The sequence below is a fragment of the Nesoenas mayeri genome (assembly GCF_963082525.1).
Source record: "Nesoenas mayeri genome assembly, chromosome: 1".
Classification (NCBI taxonomy): Eukaryota; Metazoa; Chordata; class Aves; order Columbiformes; family Columbidae; genus Nesoenas; species Nesoenas mayeri.
This window is the reverse complement of record NC_137541.1, coordinates 114,212,749-114,236,271: the sequence shown is the minus strand read 5'-3', so window position 1 is coordinate 114,236,271 and position 23,523 is coordinate 114,212,749. Positions and strand designations below refer to the sequence as shown.

The window sequence follows — 23,523 nt, the reverse complement described above, 5'->3', positions numbered from 1 at the left end:
AGTAAAACTAGAAAATGAAAAGATGATTAATTGTGACTTAGAATAGCATATTGCTCCTAATCTATTTGATAGCAGCTGTGGATGGACAAGATGGAGCCAGGATGTGTCCTTGAATAAGACAGAACTGCTTACTTGCTCTGCTCCCCTTTTCCTAGCTCTTGCTTCTAGTCTTCACCTCTTTTGGTAATTAACCCAGTGAAGACTCCAGAGACACAGATTTGTTTCATCCTATAAATTAACTGGGAAGTCTATGTCGAGTTCTAAATTGGCTATAAAAAATTATCTGCAGTAATCGTTTGTTTCCAGCCACACCAGCGCAGTGGGGAAATTACCAGCAGCATCCATCAGTTGTTTCTTGAGTAGTAGAGCTAAAGCAGCCTGATTTTCTAGACTTCTATCAATTTTTCCTGTCCTCTTCTCCTCTTAGAATAATCACAGCATGTCTCTGTCTCCCATTAATTCATCTGTGCAAGGCCCTTCCATGTTCATGCTCCATCCTAAATACACACTGTTTCTCCCTTCCCTAAACTGGCTAAGAATTTCCCACCTGAGAACTATAAGTGTTCAATCTGCTGTAGCTTTTCTTCATTTGTGTTTCTAAGTTGACATTTCTTATCTATCCAGCTGCTTTGTTCCAGAACACATTGAAGGAGTGTTGGAGATCTATGTCTAACTCTGCTGAAAATGGACAGAGACTAAAAAAAGAAACAAACACACGGGCCCTGCCACCTCTCCCAGCCTGCCAAATGTTATTGATATTAATAGCAAAATGTATGGAAAAACAATTGCATAGATTTTTTTTTTTCCAAAATAAAAGACTAAAAATACTTACAGAGTTCTTGAAAACATTAGCTTAAGATACTGTATTTTTAAATGAAGAGGTATATGTAGGAAAGAAATTGAACCTCTTGAACTTTTAGACACGGAAGATCATTATAAAAGTCGGTGGTTTTTTCAAGGTGATCCAAGTGATTGAGGGGAAGAAGAGCTTCTTGGTTTGAATTTTTTTTTTGTTTGTTTCATTCCTTTTAATCACTCTATTTTGTCCAGGAGAGAAAAGACAATTTAAACTGATCTGTAATTAACTGTCTGGGGCACAGATTTTATTTTAAAGCATAAATACTAGAATGCAGCATTGAAACTGAGCTTTCAACTTCGAAGTTTTATGCCTTAAGAGTGCTTGATAATTACACTGTTGAATTAGTGTGTTGGTTTTTTTCCTACACTGAGTAGAACTCTTTTGTAAAACATTTTCATTGATTATTTTTTTTTCTTTTGGTCAGTGAAGAATAGGTCTCAAATATAGGACAAAACCTAAGAGAAAGTCAGATTCTATAAATAGCATGCATTCAGTAGCTGAACAACAATTTTTACCCACAGTGCTAACAGAATTCTTCTCTAGATAGTTGCCCACGCTGTAAAGTCAGTGAACTCTCAAGACTTTTCTTCATCAGAATTTGATTTAACTGGCCTGCAGGAGCATTGTGTACTTCAGCTTCACTTTTAAAATTTTATTTCCCAAGTGTTAAGCTTTTTATATATCTATTTCAGTATGATGATCCCTGCTCTGACCCTTTCTTTCTCATCTGAAGTGTCATCTTGGAAGTCCAGGTTTCAGTGCCAGTGCAAGGAGTCATTGGGCACAGATATTTAGAAGACAACTATGGGAATTTTTTTGCAAACCCTTGGTACTTTGTATAGCTGCTATCTTGAGGAACTGTGAACAGCAGGAATGTGGCTGGATACTCTTTTGGGTTTCAGTATCATGTAGCACAGCCCCTGATATGTTACACAGGAGGGTCTCTTTTTTATCTTGTGTTTGTATAAAACCCCATCACACAAGTCAAACTTAGACAATCAAATCATTTCATAACTGCCAAAAAAGTGACCTTGCTTCTACACATTTTCCAGACCTCTATGAATTCTGTTGTCTACCTTCTCTACTCATAGTTCTACAACTCTTTGATAGATATATATTTCTATTGCCTTCTGAAAATTTTCTTAGACCTCAACCTCAGCTGGAATTACATGAAATCTCAATCTGAATTGCAGTCAGAAAGGAATGGAAAGGTAGTTTTTTTCCTTTTTTTGTTAGTTTAGTTTTGAAGTCCTCAGTACTAGTTGTTTGAATTGGTTAGGAAAGCTCCCAGAGGGTGCTGGGCATGCGAATATGTGTTTTTTGCTTCTTGGTGTAGACAGTGTTGGCTGTTAATTTAGAAGTATACATGATGGCTAGATAGAAAACTTGCTAAGATTGTACTGTGCTGGAGGTACATGCACACGGTTTCAATCTGTTGGTGCACTTACATAGTCTTTTAAATGTTAACATAGACTTTCAAATTTCTCCAATAACTGTGTCTGCCTCCTAGGCTCCTTGCCTGGTCAGTGGTTCAGACTTTGGGTCTTTTCCTACCTGCTGGCTTATCTAGCTCAAAATTCACTAGCAGAACATAGACATATGTTCAGTGACTCAGCTCACAATGACTTGCATGCCTGTTGGTCTCTTGATTACAGATTTAAGTCTGTCCTGTATGTGTGCTTAGTGTGCCTGCCCTTTACCTGATCACTCCTGCTACTTGTTGGCTGGTCTGATTTGATATTAGTCAGCACCTGACACCTAGCCACCCACACAAAAGTCTGTTCTCTCCAATGACTTGTCTTAGACTTACTCCGTGCAGTAGCTGGCACTCAGGCCAGTTTGAACTTTGTTAGTGTCCAGCTCACAGAGAGGCTCACAACAGGGAGAGTACTTACACAGAAGATAGACATAGGATTTAATAAGAGTATAGGATAGAGATCAAGCCTGAGTTGTTGTCAGACAGTGTATTGGCCAGCACCTGCTTACATGATTGGCATCTTTTACCCTCTTTTGCCTTTATTCTCCCATGCTTCTTCCTCCCTCATCCACTTCAGTCTTTCTCTTTTCCCTTTAATGTTCTCTCCCCTAAACATACTATAGTAAGTTTTGTGCACACTTAAGTAATATGTTTAGTTCTGTGCTAGGGTTTGTGACTAATTGAAATAACAGCTGCTAACAATTGCATTCAAAAGTTAGAAAAATTATTCCTTATATGGAAAGATGCATTTGATTTATTCAGTTCTGACTAATGGATGAATCTCTTGATATTTGAGTATACCTGTTTTCAGATGTGTAAGCCAATCCCTAAATAGCAAAGAATTTAAATTTAAACATCTACTTCAGTTGCACTGAAATGAAAGGAAATGTAAATATTTATGTTCGGCATGTATTCTAATTGCTGTGGTATGAAGTGAGGTGGGATTATTTGTGTTTAATTATTTTGATAAATATTTTAGTACACCAATATCGATATGTTCACCTCAAAATTATATATTTCTTCTTGCTCATAAGATATAACCTGGATCAATAATACTGTAGCTCCAGTTCTTTAAAACTGTTCTGTGTATGGGAGGGATAATTTAATCAAAATGAACATCATGTCCTTAGTACTCTGCTGCTTTAATTCTCTTCCCTAGATATTTTGTCATACTATTACTAAGATTAACAAGTTATTAAAAATATTTTTTTTTATGAGGGAGATAATAAATTATTCACATTCTCATTGAATATTGATATCTTTCAGTTACTGGGGGAATTGGATTCCCTGAGTTACTTTTCTGTCACAAAAGCTGTATTACTAGGCAGGGCCTATTTTGGTTTGATAAAGCCACTGAGATCTTACCTGCCTGAGTGTATTTGCAAAAAGAATGCATATCACTAGTACTTCTTTCCTTTTTAAATAAGTGTCAGTAAAAATTGATTTAATTTTCTCTTCCGCCTTTCATGATGCATACAGGACCTTATTTTCAGCTTTCACAATATTTATGCTGAAACACTTCCTATTTACATGATCATGTTGATACCTTCAATCATCAACATCAGTAATGATTTTGCAGCTTGCAATAATATTTAGGTTTAAGCAATATTTATTTCTTTAAATGCTTCACTGATACCAAGCTAAAAACCCACCCAAACCCTGGACCAACTCAGGAAGAAAAGAATGTGGGCACCCCTGCTATGTTTGCCATGTGTGAAAGAGGAGGACATCCTTGAACTGCAACTCAGTCCTTGCCTCTGTTTTAATGTGATCCTGATCCTGCTCATAAATCAGAGTATATAAACCAATAGAGGGAATTTTAATATTAAGTATAGGACATAATTTTGGTATTCTTAGAGAAATGCAGAAAAAAAGATTTATTTTACAAAAAGATTAAAAGTGTTTGAATCATGACCTTTACTATTACAAGGAATAATATCTCCATTATATATATAATATATAATATCACCATTATGTATAATATCACCATTGAAGTATGCAACACAAAATTCTTAATTGAAAATCAGAGTTTATGTTAACAACATACCTAAGATGCTTTATTACATCCATAGTCATTTGGTCTAGTATCATCTTCTACTGAGTGGAGGGATATTTAGCTTATTTCTTTTCATGGTGATAATATCTTCCAGGGTGACACAATGTAAAGGTTTATGAGAGCAAAGCTGGAAGAGTGTTTGACTTTCTGGGACTCTTCTTGCTAGGACATTAATTTTACCATGCATTAATTTATGCCCAGAGATATGTTATATTACTATTAATATGCTATTTTAGGTAAAACTTGTATTTGCAAAAATAGTTATAACCTTTAAAATTTAAATAGGTAATGAAAGTGCACTGATACTTAAGTACTTAAGTACTTCCCATATTGCATGTTGTTAAGGTACTTTATAATTTTATTTTCACCGGTCTCCACTTACTTGAGGGAAGGTATTTAACACTGTATTCATTTTAGTGCAGAGGAACGGAAGTATAGGTGTACTAAAACTTTACCATACTAAAGCCGTGACTGTTTCAAAATAAAACCTAGAGGCTTGAAAGTTAAGTAAATCCTCTGTTCTCATAGTTTTTTGGTGAAGCATTTGGAAAAGAGTTTTCATACAAAGTCTAAAAGAAGACTTAGAAAGCATGCTATTCTATGCAACTGTCAAGAAGTTCATGAGGCTCCTTGATGTGACTCAGTTTCTTTTATCCGTAAATTTGAATTATTAACTTCCTCCTTAAGGTTTGAAACTCAGTCTAACTAACATATGAGAGTTTCTTTGTAATAGATTAGCTTATTAAATGCAAATCCTTTTTTTCTGATTGTCTTGTTTGCCTGCTTGTGTCATAAAAATGATAACATGCAATATCATTTTGTACATTGACTTGAAAACTATGGTATTGCAACAACCTTTGATATTGAATTGTCTTTTATCTGATTGCTTCACAAGCACTTAAATCCCCTATAAATTGAATAATTTTCTCCTTCATATAGATATTAAGATAAAACAAAGGTTAATAGCCTATTAAAAATTATATCTATTAATTACAGGTAACACTGTCTTTTTCACAACAAATATCAATAATGTCAGATAATCCATGAGGTGTGCTGACATTTTTATTACCTTGCTACATACAACCAGCAGAAAGCACAAGCTGAATAGGATGCAGTCCTACTAAAGGCTGTTACAGTTCATTTTTTTCCAGGCATTGTATACAGCTTTTTCTATTAAATGGGAAAATAAGAAGTTGATTGTTGGAAAGAACTGTTATTCAGACCTGTATGAATCACACATTAAGTTTTCTACATGTACAAACAAGCAATTCAGTTTTATCACAGTAGCACAAGACCACAATAGACTATATAATACCATGTCAGTAGCAGTTGAGGAAATTTTGGATGATCCTTATCTCTTCAGCATCCTTTACGCCTCTTCAAGTGTAAAATCACCAACTGTATCTCATTAGTCTTTTTATTAACTTGTTCCTTTTCCAAATCAAGAATGACTTTTGATTTTATTTTTGTTCCTTGGATCCACAGACTTACCTAATTATCCCAACCCTGAATTAAGTGGAAATGCTTTTTTCCCCCTACTTTTTGGTACCTCTGCCTGTTACTGATTAGAGATACACAGTTTTTTTTTTCCCTGACTTCTCGAAGCCTATTTATTTATAGAATCCCTTGGTTTGGTATACAACATTAGTTAGTCTGCGTTACCTTCTGCAGGTGTTGTTAATCTTTGCAACACAAGCAATTTTAAATTATTCAAGATGAGAGTGAGAGATTCAGTGATCCCAAATTATTTAGTTTATCAAAAAGAATTTTGGTGGCAAGTCATTTGCTCTCCTCAGTAAAACCCAGGATGTTGATAATGAAGAGTGTTCACTCTCTCAGGAATTTAGCTAAATTTAAAAAAAAAAAAAAAATAATAAGCAATGATGTTGCTTTTTCTTCCTTCCTGGAAGAACTTGTCTCTTACTAAGAACTGTGCAGAGGTTTGATTGAGGGGTGACAATAAAACCGTGACAGATGTATTCTTATCCCATCTCCCTGCCCCCTTCCCCTTTAGCCCCCCTTCTTCTCCCTTCTCACTAAGGACAGGAGATTGGAAGGGAAAGAAGGACAGAGAGTTGGAAAAATTAAAAATGTCTTACTAATGCTACTAATAAAAATAGAGAAAATAATACAAAATATACAAAACCAATCTTGAAAATCCCTGCAACTGCTCTAGCAGATGTAGGGCTGGCACCCGAAGTCCTGGACTGGACTCTGCAGGCAACCGGAACTGGATTCAGTCTGTCACTAGGCCTCAGTTTGCAGGGACAACTCTCCTAATGTCGGCCATAAGGAAAAAGGGACGAGACCCTCGTGATCTCCCACTTTTATATGAAGTATCACATAAATGGGATGGAATACTTAGTTGGTCAGTTTCAGTTCACTAGTTCTTGTTGCCCCTCTCCCGGGATGTACATCCATCCTTATCAGCCCAGCAACCTTGCATAACATTGCTGTGTCAAACTTGTTTTTAACAAAATCAGGACAAACTGAAAATGAGCAGTTTATGCAAAAATGAGTAAAAGCTAAGTTGTAGACATTTGTTTTGTATTTCCTATGAAAATGTTGATGTTGGTAGTCATCTTGCCTCCTGAGTTGTGGATTACATATGATTTCCATTTCTGGATTCACACAGATGTGCAGGATCTGTAGCAGCCACCTCTGTTCAGAAATACTGCAGCTCCCATTTGCCATTGAGTCATCCAAAACTTGTCTTCTGTGCCAGTACAATTCAGAATCAATCTGACACTGTCAAGTAATTTGGGTCCTTGGTCCTTTCCAGACTATCTTAATAGGAATTCCCACTTTTAGTGGCATTTTCTTTCTCTCAATTTTTTAGTCTTCTATCATAGCAAGTCTTTCCAGTCCATTTGATTTGCCACATATCAGTTTTCTGTTTGTTTTTGTTTGTTTGTTTGATTGATTGATTGATTTTTAACCCTGTTCACACAATATGAAGCAATGCACAATCCACAACCAAGAACTGCTAATTGTCCTTATGGCTGGAAACTCATGGCACATTTCAACTACCACTCAGAAAACCAATAACATTTTAATAAATATCATAGTAACCAGAGAAATTCAGGGGATAAAGGATTATGAGACTTTATTAAGCCTTAATAAACTTTAAATATGATATGTATCTGTACCCGAGTCTGACAGGTAAGTAGCTATGTGCCAACATGTCCCAGACCTTTGCAATAGGGCTAAAATATTTCTGAACATATATCTAAACTGATGTGTCCTTATGTGGTATGACTGAGTAGCAGAGGTGTGCATAAATAACGTGTGAGACTGCAGTGACAATAAAAGATGATTTTGTGTGGACATGAGAATTTTCAGAGTTTGAAAAATAAATTATTTTGTAGTTTAAGACCTATGGACCTAAGTCAAGCGTGGTATTTATGGGTTCTGTCAGAAAACATTACTTGTTAAAAAAAGAACAAGTCGATGTGAATTACCAGTTTGGCTGTAAAAATCCAAAATGTCTCTGAAGTAGAAAGGCACTTGACAGCTAAACATAGTTTCTTGCTAGAGGATATTGCTGATGGTTTTTTTTCTTTACTTCCTCTAGGAACAAATTATTATTCTGTGCTAGTCTTGATAAATTCTGGAGCAGGTTTTGCATGACAATGGCAACAGTCAGTATTCTTTAAATTGTCATCCTGAACATATGATTACTGGCCTCTGTATGAGGCTGCTGCAGTTAAATCAGTGCTCACTCCTAGAACTATAATAAAATCCAACAGCAATGACAGCCTGGCCATTATTTGACTTCATTTTCTCCTGCACCAAGGAAGTAATCCAAATGACTTGCTAATAAATGTAAAAGAAATAAAGTTTCTTTGTCTTCTCTGAGGGATTTTCTTTTCTTACATGAAGTTTTATAAATTGAGTCCTGACACCTTATTTTCAGAGTGCATGATTTTTATTTTTTTTCCTTTTCACTTGCATAATGCCACAAGATACATCTTGAATCATAAGTAGCGTTAGGATGAGAAGACTGCTTGGTTTAAGTACCAAGTTATCTACTGCTGTAGTTGATAATGTGTCACATTCTATTTCTGTGGAAAGTCCACAATACATCTAAAACCAAATAAGCAAACAGAACTGTTTTGCAGCTGGTATTACTTTATATGTGTAGTGTATAAAACACAGTAGAAACAAGGATTTGAAATGTTTATTTTTCTGTCTGAGAGGAAGAAAGTACTCAAAACTGTGAAACAAAAGTTCTATAGGGAGAACTTGAGGGCGATAGATGTCTCAAGCCTTGAGGATATTGTCTGAAGATATCAGCTCCTGGCTAAAACCCAAATGCTTCAGTTACATTGTAGCAGTATTCTGGCTAACCTTTGAATATTTTATCTGTAACAACAAGGACAAAGAAAGTTGATATGCAAAGCTGTGAGTAGGAGAAGAATTTTGGTCAAGGGGACAACTTTTAGAATAGACATTTCCACATGTTGGGTGTTAGGACAGTAGATACAAATCACAGTAGGCAAAAGGGATGTAAGTGGAGAAAATTTTTCTTGTTTATCTAATTTGAAAGGCTAATAAAAGGTGTTGTTAATACAGTTACAGTACTACTACCACTCATATCCAACAATAATACAGAAAAGCCTCTGTTAACGTAGTTGAAATCATTACATAAAAAAACCTTTCCTATTATGTACCTTTTTTTTTTTTTTTTTTTTTCTAATATAATTCTCATCTTTCTGGTGTCCTCTGGGTCTTAAGCTTCTTTGCTTGCTTGCTTTTAAAATGTTCATTCCTCAGTAGTTTTGGGATCTGTTTGGATTTATTTTTATGCATTGTCTTAACACAGTCTAAACGAATTTTCTCTTTACTGGTTCTTTGTTATTTAGTTGTCTATTTTCTGCTTTATCTAAACTGTTTTAACAAGATTGTGTATCAAGTACCATCCTGTGTTTACACTCTTACAAACAATTTTTTTTTTTGTTCTAGTGTCAGACAATTCAGTCTCCACAGATGTTTACTCATATGTCTATAAACTCAAAATATCCTAATTCAAACCTGATGGGTAAACAATAGCTATCATAAATAAAATAAGCTAAAATCAACTTATACCAAGACAAATGTCCTTAGGCCCTGCCTTGCAAGGCCACTAAATAGCTTTTTAATAGTAATGTAAATAAACCATATTTACTGGGTTAAAGAAGTGTTCCCTCCAGTAGGAATCGTAATACTACTAAGGGAAGTATTTAGCTACGAAATACATGAAATAAATGTAGCATATTATTGATTCTGTCATTCATAGAACTACTGATTTATGGCACAAGCCAAATCAATGGGCAAACTTTAGTTTTCAAGAGGGATTCTTCTTACCAACTTGTCTATTTTCTTGAGTAAGACACAAAACCAGTGTAGAGCTCAATTCTACCTTACTACAGAAACCTGTATACCTTGAATGATAAAGAGTATAAATATGAGACTATGTAAATGCATACCTGAGGAAATATATATTTATGTGATTCACAGCAGACAATACTAGCTAAACTGGCTGTTTCAAATGTTTATAAACTTATATCAAGGATACAACTTTGAAAAAGACCAAAATGTTGAATAATCATTCTATCCCGTTTACTTAGAAAAGTCAGTTGGAGACATACATACGTATGTTTCCAGTTGCTGTCTACTGTATGAATTGTAATATGTCTCCTGGAAACTTGTAAGAAGCAGTACAATTTTTGGTTGTATATAAAAAGTAGAAGGATACACCAGTGTCATCGTTGATTTCACAATACTTTGCAGATTTTGATTAAATCTGCCATAGCTTTAGAACTTGACTGTGTTTTCAAAGATTGGACTAAGAGATACGTGTATCTAGGAAAAGTTTAAAATGAAAGTAAAACTATATCTCTCAAAAATAATCAGATTTTGACATATGTCAAAAATTCAATTATGCCTGAACTGAAGCAATTACTGGTTTCTTTCAACCATAGACTCAAGCCATTTTTGTGTGTGTTTGGGTCTAGAAAAAGATTAAGAGAAGGGGAAGCTGTTCTAGTCTTATTTGCTGCTACTTTATCTCAGGATAACATAAACTTTCAAGGAGAAAGGATGAAGTCTGGTGTGAGTTGTTTTTTTTTTTTTTTTTTGTCGCTGGGCACTAAACAGAAAGTCACACTTGTTTACAAAGCATATGACATTTCTTCTGTGGCTCTTACATTTTCAAAATATTTATGTAGTTGTTTTCTAGTTTTTGTTAATCTTTGAGGCAGGCTATCAAGTGCTGGTAAACTGTCTTGTTATATACAGAACACAGTTAATTTACTGTAGTAGAGGGGCAGAGAGGATGAGTAGCCAGTAAGGCAGAACATGTAAGATCCCATTTCTGAACAATATGACTGTCTATTCCTCCACTCACCTCACCAATCTTTCTCCACCAACACTGTGGTTTTGGTCTTTCTTCTTTTTCATTATTTATCAATGAATCTCTTTTGGGAATATCAGAATTATATTTAAATGTGTGCAGAAATAAAATGAAAATTTAGTTAAGGAAGGACCAAGTGACCCAATGTAACTGAGTTTTTACTTGTCTATTTTTTAGTGTGTCACAAATAGTATCATTCCGAGAAAAGGTGTATTGAAAGATCCTTGACAGTGCTAATGTAAAAGAGATTTTGCATTTTTTTTTCCTTTAACTTTGCAGTATGCCTTCTGCTTTCCGTGACTTTGAATCTAGGATATTATTGTGCTGCAGACCCTTATATTTTGTATGCCTGATTGGTCTCACAAAATTTTATCAACATAAAGTTGTCCTCAGGGAAATAAGCATGATGAACAATTTTCAAATGTATAAAATAAACAATGGAAGATGAAATAGATCTACTGTCTATCAGAATATTGCAGTGAAAAAATATATTTGGAAGGAAAATCAAGAGGAATTGCCAGTCCACCATAAAGTTTTAGAAAAAGTGCTGGACCATAGGATAATCAGAAATGTTTTACTACTCTTATTCCTGATTATTATTCTTCACTCCTTGCTCTTATCTCTTTGGCTTCCCGTCTGCCACACGACTTTCATATAATAAAAGTCTGACCTCCTCCACTTATTCTGCTCTCTGCTACAGCATCATTTTGCAAGTTACTTTCTGTGTCTGTTACTCTTTTCCTGGTCCTTCAGGTGTTTGGTTTGTTTGTTTTTCCAGGACTATTGCTCACTATTCCCTGTCTTTACAATAATTTTTTTTTCTCTGATGCATTTCTTACGTGTAGGTCTGCACTACTGCTCAAACTTGCTCTCTTCCTCTTCTCATCTCGTACCATTCAGATGTGTTTTCCTATTGTGCTGTTTGACTGGATTTCTGTAAAGTGAACCTGAAGTCCATCATCACAGCACCTCTGAAGGAAAATTGCAGAGATATCCCATGCTGTCAAAACAAATGCAGAAGATAACAGCAGAGATGAAAAATATAATTGAATGTGGCATGTATATGAATGTCAGGCTTTTTTTTTTTTTTTTTAATTTAACACCTACCCAAAGCCAAAGTTACAGGTGCAAGAGTTTCAGAGATAAGAGAGGTGTTCTGCGATAAACCAGTTTAGGAGGTTGCATAATTTCTGTATTACTGCAGAACACTCTTACATCAAATTTGACAAACACATACATGATGGAGACTTTGTTCTGAATTATATTAAGCGATAAGCTTGTACTGGGGGTTAAAGAAAAATGATTGTTTTTCTAACCCTCAATAAGAAAATGCGATCTTCATTATCTCAATTACATGTATTTTTTAAAGCTTTCACAGCGTTAACAATCTCAAGTGTAATTTTTTTGTTTTAGTTATCACCAAAGAAGTGAATTACTGTAGTCAGAAACATTTTCTTCCCTCAGTGTGCTTGACTCTTTTAAGCTTAGTTTTTACTGTACTTCAATGATAAATAAACGTAATAGTTATTTCTGTCAAGATAAGAGTTTTAATTTTGGCTGCAACTGCACTATAGCCTATTAGTGAGAGAAGGATAATGTTATAAATGAAAAGGAAACTTTATGCTTGGCCTTTTAGACATGCTTCATTTAAAAACAAAATAAATTGCATTAAATGAAACAACATATTTAATTACAGAGCCCTGTTCCCAATCCATTTATTTTAATCTAAATAGCAAATATTTAACTTGTATCCATTATTTGGTACCAGAAAGAAATTATGTTAAATTAAATAAGTCAGAAAGACTCTGCCAAGAGTATACAAAATTGTATTAACACAAGATTCATAAAAAGGCAAACAAATCTTACAAACATGCTGTATCTAATAAATTTTATTTTGTACTTATGATAGTGATGATGTGAAGCCTTTCAGTTAAAGACTCAAATCCATTGCTTTATTTGTGCCATTTATTTCTTAAAGCAGCTTCTCAAGTTTTAATTAGTCATTTGTGAAATTGTTTATTATCATCTGAACTGCATATTGATGACTTAACTTTTTCAACTAAGGAACTCAGCAGCTCAGAGGGGAGATCTTATTAATGCATATAAATACCTGAAGGGAGGGTATAAAAAGGACAGAGCCAGGCTCTTCAGTGGTGCCCAGTGACAGGAGACACAGGAGCTTCCATCTGGGCACAAGGGAACACTTTACTGTAAGGGTAACTGAGTGCTGGAACAGGTTTCCCAGAGAAGCTGTGAAGTTTCCATCTCTGGAGATGTTCAGAAGCCTTCTTGGACAGAGTCCTAGGCAACAGACTCTAGGTGACCCTGCTTGAGCAGGGGTGTTGGACCGCATGTTTGCCAGAGATACCTTCCAAATTCAACCACTCTGTGATTTTGTGAAGCTTTCAGAGGCAGGGGAATGGACAACTCGTAACTTTTGGTGGAAGAACGCATAATTCAGGAAGCAGAGACTCCTCCTAGAAATGCAGTCATTGTGGACTATTTGTGAATCTCCCTTGCATTCCACCTACCTAAAGAAATTGTACCAAGGGAAGGTAAATGGTGATGTAAACATTAAAAAGCAGGATGAGATTAATGTAACCTCTAACATTCCGCAGCCTTGTTGTATTAGCCCTTTTACTTAATTTATTGTATTTAAGTTGATTTAAACTGAAGTGCGTTACATCCAGTTTTTTTCATCTCAGAGAACATGCAAATAGGAGCTTCAGCATAACATATTTTTATATATCCACATCTTATACTTTGTTTATTGATCTTGCTCTTCAGCTCTGAGAGGACATGAAAGACTGAGCAACCAATTAGCTGACCTGGTTAATTTCAGATATAGAAAAATGTGTTCAGAACTTCACTGATATATGGTTCAAGACACATGAGTAACTGATATTTTAGTAATACATGTGTCCTTCAAACATTTATCTTGAGATGGTAAAGTTTCTTTCATATCTTCCTCGGAGATGTAAGTTGGTCATCTTGGAATACTGGATTGCAGAACCACAGAACTCTTTAGGTGCTATGGAACCTCTTGAGATCATCTTGTCCAGCCAAACCCTTCCTTGATCAAGCAGGGTTATCTAAAGCAGGTTGTCCAGGACCACATACAGTCAAGTTTTCAATATCTCCACAGATGGAGGCTGTTGTGTGATGGCTATCAATTCAGAAAATTTTATTCATATATACTCCTTGAGACTGACTAATTATGTTATTGATGGAAAATCAACCCAGGCTGCTACAATATCACAGTTTGTTAATTGGAACCATAACAAGGGATTGCGATACTGTTTTACTCAAAGGGAATAAAAAATTCAAGCAACCCCATTGAAAGCACTAAAAAAATTAAAAGATGTAACAAAAATTAACCCATCCTAAATAAGAGTCGAGGCAGAAATGTTGTCTGTTCTTCATTAAACTCTGGGAAATTAGCACTGAACCACTTTTGGAAGAGCTGCCGTTAAAAAAATCTTAGTGTTAATATGCAAGCCAGGCTTTTCTCTCTTCTAGCAGTTGAAAATAAATGAAGAATACCTAGACCTGACTTTTGTTATGTATTTCAGATACTTACTGGAGTGCTGGAAATATCTCACTCTTTACTGTCTGATATAAGTTGTCCTTTTCTGCATGAGTTCCTTGAGAAAGAATTAGTAATCCTTCCCCAGTAGCAGCTGCTGTCTTTGAATATTTTGGAGCTTGCCCTTTCCAGATTCTGAGGATAGCGATTAAAAAAAAAGACCTGATTATACTGGGTTGACATTTATATGGCCAGTGCTAATTTTAGCAGGGCCATCTGTGGTTTTAACTGAAATGATTTTATACTAATAATTTTAATGGAGAAACTATCAAGAAAACAAACCAAACCAAACCCCAAAGTGCCCACTCTTAAATTATTCCCCATCATACTTCAACAAGACACAGTGAGCTCTGCCTCATCTGTCTTTTTCAATTAGAGAAGTCTGAACTGAATGCTGTTCTTCTGGGTACAATCAATGGGAGGCACTCTGAGATGCTACAGGATTAAACACAATGCATCAAGGAAATAGTCCTTTCAAAATCTTGAAAATCTGCCATCAAAGTACCTTACTAATATGAAAAATTCATAGCTTTAAGGTTAGATGAGAGGATGATTATTCTTTTCAAAGATATTGCAGGATATTTTGCTCATTACCATCACAATTTTATCACTGTGGCACTGCCTGGGATGCTTGCTCTTAAACATTTTCCTAAGCTAGTATAGAGGCAACAAATGCATTTTACCCATCTGTATTCCTTCCAAATAACATCCTAGCTATGGAGATCTACTGCTTCATTAATTAATTTTAGCTCTCATGGTGCTATGCTTTCTTGGGCTGACACAAAAATTACACAGAACTCAACCATAGTGCAGTGCCCTATAGAAGTGAAGTGGTGAATTTGGAATACACTCATTTTGATTTAATTATCTAATTCAGTTCTGAGTTCTAGGCTCAAACGTCAAAAGATGTGGTCCCTAAGGAATCTTTTACAGAATGAGTGCTCCCTACCAGCCTTTGGAGAGTCTAGAGGCAAGGCTTAAAACCAGAATGCCTAAAAGATACATGAGGACACAGATCTCCCCTTGCTTTTCTGTAAGGCAGCTGACTCGCAGCTCTTGGTTTGAATTTGATGGCTTCAGTCTTTTAAAGGGACAGCTGAGCTCACTCTGCTAACTGTCACTGTTTCCTAATGGCCTGTAGGGCAGAGGAAGAGAAGTAAGGTATGATCAAACTCTAGTCCATAGCTTTTTACCAAGCATCATACAGCTCTATTCCAAAAAAGTCTTGCTATGGATTTCTTATGAAGAATTTGTGGATACTCATTGCACTTTAAATATTTACATGAAGATAAGAGATCAGCCATTGACATCAGTTCTTGGTATCCCTAGCAGAGTAGTTGAGGTCCACAGGCAGATAGAAGCAAATTGGCTGGTAACGCTGACTTGCATTAAAGTTGTCTGCACAGATATTGTCTGTTGTGCCAGCAGTTGCTGGCCCATATTTTCTAAATGGGAAGGAGGAAAGAAAAGCATGAAGTAATGTGTCATTTTTGCAATTAGGCCCATTTAATCTATTTTATTAACTAGGAAAATCATAAGGAAATAAATCTGTACTAGCAGTTAATGATCAGTTGGAGAGTTGACAGCTGCAGGAAAACCCAGTGATATAAAAATGACTGTCAATATGAACAGCTTCTACAAAGAAGATTTTTTTTAATTGAAATTGTGAATACATTCTGTTGCAACAGCGATATTATGAAATTTGTCTCTTCATGATCTTCAATAACCATTTTTCTGCCAGAATGACCTGGAATGCTACCATTTGGGTTCTGCATTAAAATTTGTTTTAAAAACTAAGGCATTATGTCCTGTATCAGGCATAGTTGAGCTACACTTCAAACAGTATATGCTGTGCGTATGTAGTATAACTAGGTATTTTATTTGTTATATGTTAGAAGAGTTGCAAATGAAACTCAGGGATGTGCCATAATGGTGTTACAAAGCACTTACATACTGTTGTTGATTACACTATTTTGGTATGCATGTATTTAGATTCAAGACAAACTAATTTCAAATATATAATGAAAAATACACTTCTAATTTAAGGATAGCGCAGGCCTCTGTGTTACCTACACCAGAGTAGGCCCAAAGTGGGCAAATCATGGTAGAGAGCTGCCTCTTCTCTCATAGAGGGAGAATAGTGCATCAGTGCTATAGCTGACTTCTGTTCCAGAGGGATGGATCCCATTTCAGATGTTTTCAGAACTATGACAACAATGTCTGTGATCAGCTTAGTTATTTCAGATACTGGTTTTAAAAATTAGTTGTTAATTTTCAAGGGTTTTCAAGAAACCCTCTGAACACATTATTGCCAACAAAGTGGGTAAATATATGTTGTATATCTTTAAAATTTTGGGTATGTATGTATGTATCTTGATGCATCAGATAGGGAGAATAAGATCTAAAGAAAAACCTTAAATCTTTATTAAAAGAAAAAAAAAAGAAAAAGAAGAAATAGAGTTTATTTTTTTCACCTAGGTATTAACACTTTTAATGGATTTTTGAATTAGGATATTTTCAAGCTATTTCAAGATACAAGACTGGGCAAGTAATTATGTCACAGAAAAACTACTCATGCCATGATGGATGTCTACAAATACACAAACAATAAGCAATTAGGAGTGCAAAGCAGTTGGTTGATTTCCACGACTGCTACATAATAAACTTCTTATATATAGAAATCCAGATATAGTTAGATAAGAATTCCCTACTGTTTGTAGGATCCATAATAACGTGAGACAGTGGTCTATATTTGAGGTCTTAAGACATTGCTGCTGAAAAAGGCAGAAATCCTGCAGACAGAGTGGTTTGTCTTTAAATAGTCCCAACTTTCCTAATTTAAGATTGACTTTCCAATCTTAATTTCATTAGCTCATTTTAATTTCAGTGTGTTTCTAGCTAAAAGTTTTACAGCTACAAAATCACATCGACTCCAGTGGGGTTACATGATATAGGAAGTACCTACATAACACAGTACAAGGTAATTCTTTGTAAAGGTAATCAGTTTGGACAGGGCAATTTGTTTATTTAAATATGCTGCTAATATACGCAAGCTACTCTTTACTCAAGGTTGCTGTTTCTGCTGAAGGAGCAAATGATAGCAATAACACATTGTGAGGTACCAACAGAAGCTGCAATGGCCAGTAGATTTTATATTATGATCAAACGCTAGCAGAAGATTGACACAGATGAGGAGTCTTGATTTTTGTTCTGCGTTTTGGAGACCTGTCTTTCAAACCCTTCTCTCCCACCCTGCTGTGACTTATGTGACCTGTTTTGCTTTTGGCCATTCGTGTATGTCATCACTTTACTCCCTCTCCCTACACATCCGCCTTCATTCCCAAACTTCCACACATCCACCTCTTTTTTTTAATTTTGTCTTTCCTGAGACTGCATTACAGCTACAGCTCTCACCATTAAGGTCTTCACCCCCTAGCCACTTAGGCTGTAGGAAGGTGAACATTTGGAGCACAGAGAAACTTTCCCTGCTGACATGTTTTGAGCACACAGCAGCCTGTGGTTATCAGAAGTAACCACAGCGACGGTGCTGCTTGTCCTATGCATACCAACTTGAACAGATTGAGTCATTCTCAGGGATTGATACTCAGAGGCCTGTATTGGCATGTATGCATTGTAGCAGGCATGAAAAATTATCACAAAAATGGGTTTAAAGCTTAACATAGAAGTAGTTACAACTAAGAGGTTTTCTGCAAATAGCTGAAACCCTAACCCTGCAATGTCAGTTCCATCAAATTTCAAGAATGATTTTCAAAGAAAGGAGCTTGATAGTGAAAAGACTGTATGACTTACTTACTTGTTCTGCGTTGTGTAATTTTTTCTATAACTTTATTTCTGAAGTAGCTGGAACATGGCCTGAGGTAGATGTTCTGACACTTGGCAGACTGGCAAATCATTGGAAAAAGGCCCTTAAAAATGCAGTGTATCAGGCCACCTTCATTATGCACAGCATAGGGTGGGGTTTTCTGTTGTTGTTGTGTTTTTTTTTTCCAAACTGCAAAATCAATTTGATGAATAATCGCACAATAAAGACATGGCTTGTATAATAATAATGTAGATTATTTCAAATATATTTTGACTATGTCTTGAACATGAACAATTGCTTTCAGATTGATCTTTTTTATGTAGTGTTACTCTAGAAAATCATGGAATTGACTTACATGTTAGATGTGATCTTTGAATATCCCATGTTTACATGGGATCTTTATGTGATCTCCTCTATCCAGGATATTGAATCACAAAGTACCTTATTACAGGAAGACATACCACAAATGTTACGTTAAGATGAGATTTGGCTGTAGTAGGAGCAGGGTAAAATGAGATTTATTACCACAGGGAGAAAAGTATACTATGGTAAAATGTAAAATAGTGTATTAAACAGAAAAAAAAAAAAATAAAAATACATGAGTAAAAAGACATAAATAATTTTCAAAACTTTCAAAATACTATATCTTTTCTATCTTACAGGAATCCGATTAGCTCCAAAAGAAAAACTGGACATTCCATTGTTATTTATGCCGGATACAATGAAAATGTATGAGGCTGTGGTGGTAATTCATGTAATGAGGGAAAATGGTGAAAACTGGCCTTATGAGGATTCTGCTGAATTAAATAAAGACTTAAAGAGGTAATTTATTCTAAACAGGGAAAAGAGAAAGTGGTTGAGGATACTCATTCCTATCATCATTTTCCCCTTCAGCTATTTGTGTGTAGCTCCCAAGGGCAATCAAGTGTTTGAGTTTGAGGGCAATAAGTGTGCAACATAGGCTTTCAATCTACCCTGCAAAGCATGCAGATTTAGAGTAAGACTTTTATGTGTTTCGATACTTATCTAACTTTAAATTAAAAAAATGTGAAGTACTAGCTGCCAGTGCATTTATTGAGCAAATGACAGCCCTTAGATGCTTCTAATTTTTCAGTATATTTGGGCTAATAATGATTCTCTTGTGGATATGTTTATGTAATTATGCATTAACTATATTAACATTAATTAGGAGTTGGACTCAATGATCCTTGTGGGTCCCTTCCGTTTCAGAACATTCTATGATTCTATGAACTGCATAAACTTTGTTTCAATGTAGACGTGACATAAGAGAGAGTAAATCAAGCCAAATTTTCTCATATCCCAACAGAATAATATTCTAAGACAATAAACTAAATGGATGTAAATTATTGCTGTTCTGATTTGGTTGAATTTTATTTCATATTTTTCCTAGATATGTTAAACATTACAGTGTACAATAAAATGGAGTCTCAACTCTCCAAAAACTCTGAAGTCTAGATTACTTTGGAAAAAAATTCTCAACTGTCTCATAGTGATACTCTTCACTTATTTTCCAAGCAGTGTTACTTTAGCCGAGAATGGAGGAATTCAGGGAATACTCTGGATATATCCAGTTCGTGGAATACCAGAAGTACCACAGCAGAAATTAGTTCCAGGTAGGTAACGATTGAAAAAAACTCAAACTATAAATTTAAGAAAATTAAATAGTCAATTGTGTTCCTACTGCTTCATCATGAGAATATCCAGAAGCACTTCGCTGCATGTTAAAAAATCACAAATAGAGTATCTCCTTTCCCAGCCTATAAAGCAAACCTACATATTTTGTTTTGTTGTGGATAAAAAGAGACAGAAGTAGTCTTGCAAATCTCAAGGCTCATGCCCTTAACTGTTCCAGTTAATGCCCAGTTAGGAACTGAAGGTAAATCAAATGAAAGAGTGACACAAGTGTAGATTTCTGCTTGCATATCCAGAACACCCTTCTGTAGAGCTTACAGGGTACAAAATGTCGGAGTAGATGTCCACTGTTTCTCTCAGCCTTGAATTTTGTTTCTTAATCAAAACCCAAATATAGAGTAGAGTGAATAGTAGTGACTTTTCTACTTGGTCCTGAGGATTAAACTTGCAGTAAAAGATGACTTACATTCGTAGGGTTTTTGTTGTTGCTTAATTTGGGGATACTAAATGTTTATAGATTTGATGCACCTATTTTTTAAAGGTGTAGTACAATCCCAGAATTGTGAAATAGAAATTATGAACAGACTTTTAAATCTATAACATTGATGAAACTACAGCTTAAGGTGCAGATGAGGGACAGTTTTACACCAAATGGTCTTTTCATCTTGTCTTTTCATGAGTGAATAGAATACCTTTCTACACTAAATGGACTAAGGTGCACGAATAACCTCTGAAAAAGTGTAGAAATAGATATTTTTACTGTCATGAATTTAACTTGCTTAAAGACCATTTACTTGCAGACAAATGCCTATGATGTGGTATTAATCAGAGCTTTCATCTCTTTAATTTCCACTTTAATACCTTAACAAATGAAGCAGAATATTATGATGCAATCAACTGTTGTCCAGAATTATGGTTTTAATGAGTCTCATTAGCATTAAAACTGTGTATTTTGATGTAAATGTTTGCTGTGTTATTTAAAGGTGTTATGTAATTCATTGGCAGACTTTGAGATATTTGTCCATTTATTTAGTTATTGTTTTCATTATGTATAGAAGTTATTAATTAAAGCTGTTAGCATTCATAAGTTGTTTAAGTGATATCGCTTCTGTATATGATCAGAAACTGAAGTAATATCAAATCTTAAGTAATTTTGAATTCCTAAATGTTTCTTTAAAACAGCAAAACTAAACTGCTGAATATTTATGACTGAATGTATTATATACTAGTTTGTGTTCAGTGAATGTCTGCAATGCATACAGGGAAAATTGCATTCATTTTGAATACATCTCTTTCTGGCGATCACAGTGTCGTGTTGGGCTATTTTTCTTTTTAAGGAAGTACTAGATTTTCCATTGAAAATTACCTGGAAAATTAAATACCTCTTTTTAAGTGTATTTACGAAATAGACTCCATTCCTGCCTTGATTCTGAAAGCCCATAGTTTTCACTTATAAACTGACTTTTTAAAAGTCCCTGTTGTAAGATATGAATCCAAAGCAGGTAATTTACAAGAAACCTACTTTGTTTTTAAATAATTGTTTTTAATAATGATTGAAATAGTATTGTAATTTCTTTTAATGCAGACATTTCTTAAAATTGCCTGGAGGCTACAAGATGCTATGTCAAAACCCGAAGCTGCTTTGCTAATATATTAGACAGTTCATCTTTTGTGTCATTCTTATTTGCATCTTAATATACTTCAACTTCTAGAAGTCACTTGGCTTAGTATCTCATGAGACCAATTAAAATCATCAGTGGTCACAATCCGTGTAGTACATGTTCAGTAGATTACAACTTGGCTATCTTATAAAATTGATTACAAATGGACAATCATCCATATTTTTTTTAATTTCTTGTCGAGCATACAATAATTTAGGTTGGAAGGGACCACTGGAGGTCACCTAATCCGACTCCCTGATCAAAGCCAGGTCTAATTAGATCAGATTGCTCAGGGAATTGTCCAGTCAAATTCCACAGGTATCTGATTTTTATACATAAATATTACTTAGCCATTTAGGAAAAAGAAAAGGTAGAATCATTTCTGGTAGTAACTTGAGCTGCAGAGTAGAAAATTACGTGGATACAATATGTGCATACAGTAATCTGAAATACTTGGTAAATTTAGAGAAAGGAAATTACTTGAACTTTATGTGCAGTTGTCTATTTTCCAAAATAATGATAATGAATCAAGCTTCAGAACTGAAAGCTGAAGTTAAATAAACATAGCATAGAAGTAAGAGTTTAATTTCTGTTTTTTTTTTTTAAACACTTTACATAATTACCAATATATAGTCCTAAATTATTTATCATTAAATCCTGATGTTAAATTCAGAGTTAATCTTTAAAAAATCATTGGATATAATTGTGATAAAAATAATATTTACACCTTGAAACTGAGAAGTCTGTAATCAGCTCTTCTTTTTCATGTTGATTTCTGTAACTCTAAAAAATTCTAAGTCTTTTCTTGGGGAAAACATTTTTCCTTTCCATTCTTGCATTTAATTTTCTCCTCTTTCTGCACCAATAATTATTGAAAGAACCATAAACAAGAACTATTGAAGTAAGCTTTTTAGAATCAAGTGTATAAGCTAAAACCCAACTACCTTGTAATGAAAAGAGACATCTTTTAGAAGCAGTAAATTAAAATCGCTTACAGAATCAAAAAAAAGCCCTGTCATGCTTCAGAGAGAAACTGGCGTGAGAATGCTTCCTATTCTGGCATAGTTCTGTAAAAGATGAAGTTTGAACAACAGTATTCTTAAACTAAGAAATCAAAGTGTAACATAATATTATTTCATTTAATTTTTAAACTCTTTTATTTATTTGTTTTGCTTTTAGTCTTCCTTTGTCATTGTCATCTCTCAAACTATGCTGTAATTTCTGTTTGCAAATGAAGTAAAATGAAGAGGGAGAAACATGCAAGTGCTGTTGTGAACTAACTGTAGAAAAAGATTTTAATTTCCTTAGTTTTCTACTACTTCAGCTCAACAGAACAACAGAAACTCTGGGTTGGGGAAAAGCTTTTAATTGTCCTGGTCCTTATTGGAATTATGTCATTCTCTAAACACATTTCACTTCTATATTTATTTTTTTTTGTTTAAAATTGAGATGCTATTGCTTTACAAATAATGGATTCTTGCCTTTGTGTAGCTGTGGTACGCTGTCGAGCCAGACAGAGAGTGGAAAGAAGAGTAGAAGTGCAGCTGGCTGGTGTAGCTGCTGGTGCAACTGCTGTGCCTGCCACGAGAAATTCTGCCATGCTCAATACAAATAAGCCAGCCAACATCCAAGAAGTTCAAGTCACCAATGGTAAGAATAAATAGCTTGGATATCATGCTATTTTAGGAACATTGCAAAGAAGGTAAATGCTTCACCAAATGTAGCTCTGCCATGACAACACATGAGGTTTAGACAAATCCTTCTCTCAGTTCATATTTCTATCTTGTAGCAAATAAATATGTGACTTTCATATAAAAGTATGGCTGCAGTTATAGGCACCTTTTAACCTGAACTTTTCTTCTGCTATCTGTCTTAAATATGAGGCTTGGAAGCATACCCTCTCTCCTTTAAAACAGAATAGCCTCCACGAAGTCTAAAGTTAGCAAAAATATGTCTGTGTAAGCACTGCAGGGAAATATTTATCTGCAGGTTGTCCCTGTTTGTGAGATGCATT

At 34.9% G+C, this 23,523-nt stretch overlaps 1 protein-coding gene across 1 annotated transcript in view; it reads left to right on the top strand.

The window, feature by feature from the left end:
* CFAP47 (cilia and flagella associated protein 47) overlaps positions 1-23,523 on the top strand; it is a gene marked incomplete at both ends in the record, with an annotated part of 301,064 nt that overhangs the window by 244,673 nt on the left and 32,868 nt on the right. Inside the window, 3 exons of the mRNA XM_080353150.1 lie at positions 18,858-19,017; positions 19,735-19,829; positions 23,001-23,159. Coding sequence (XP_080209276.1) covers positions 18,858-19,017; positions 19,735-19,829; positions 23,001-23,159 — 414 coding nt within the window. The remainder of the gene's footprint in view (positions 1-18,857; positions 19,018-19,734; positions 19,830-23,000; positions 23,160-23,523) is intronic.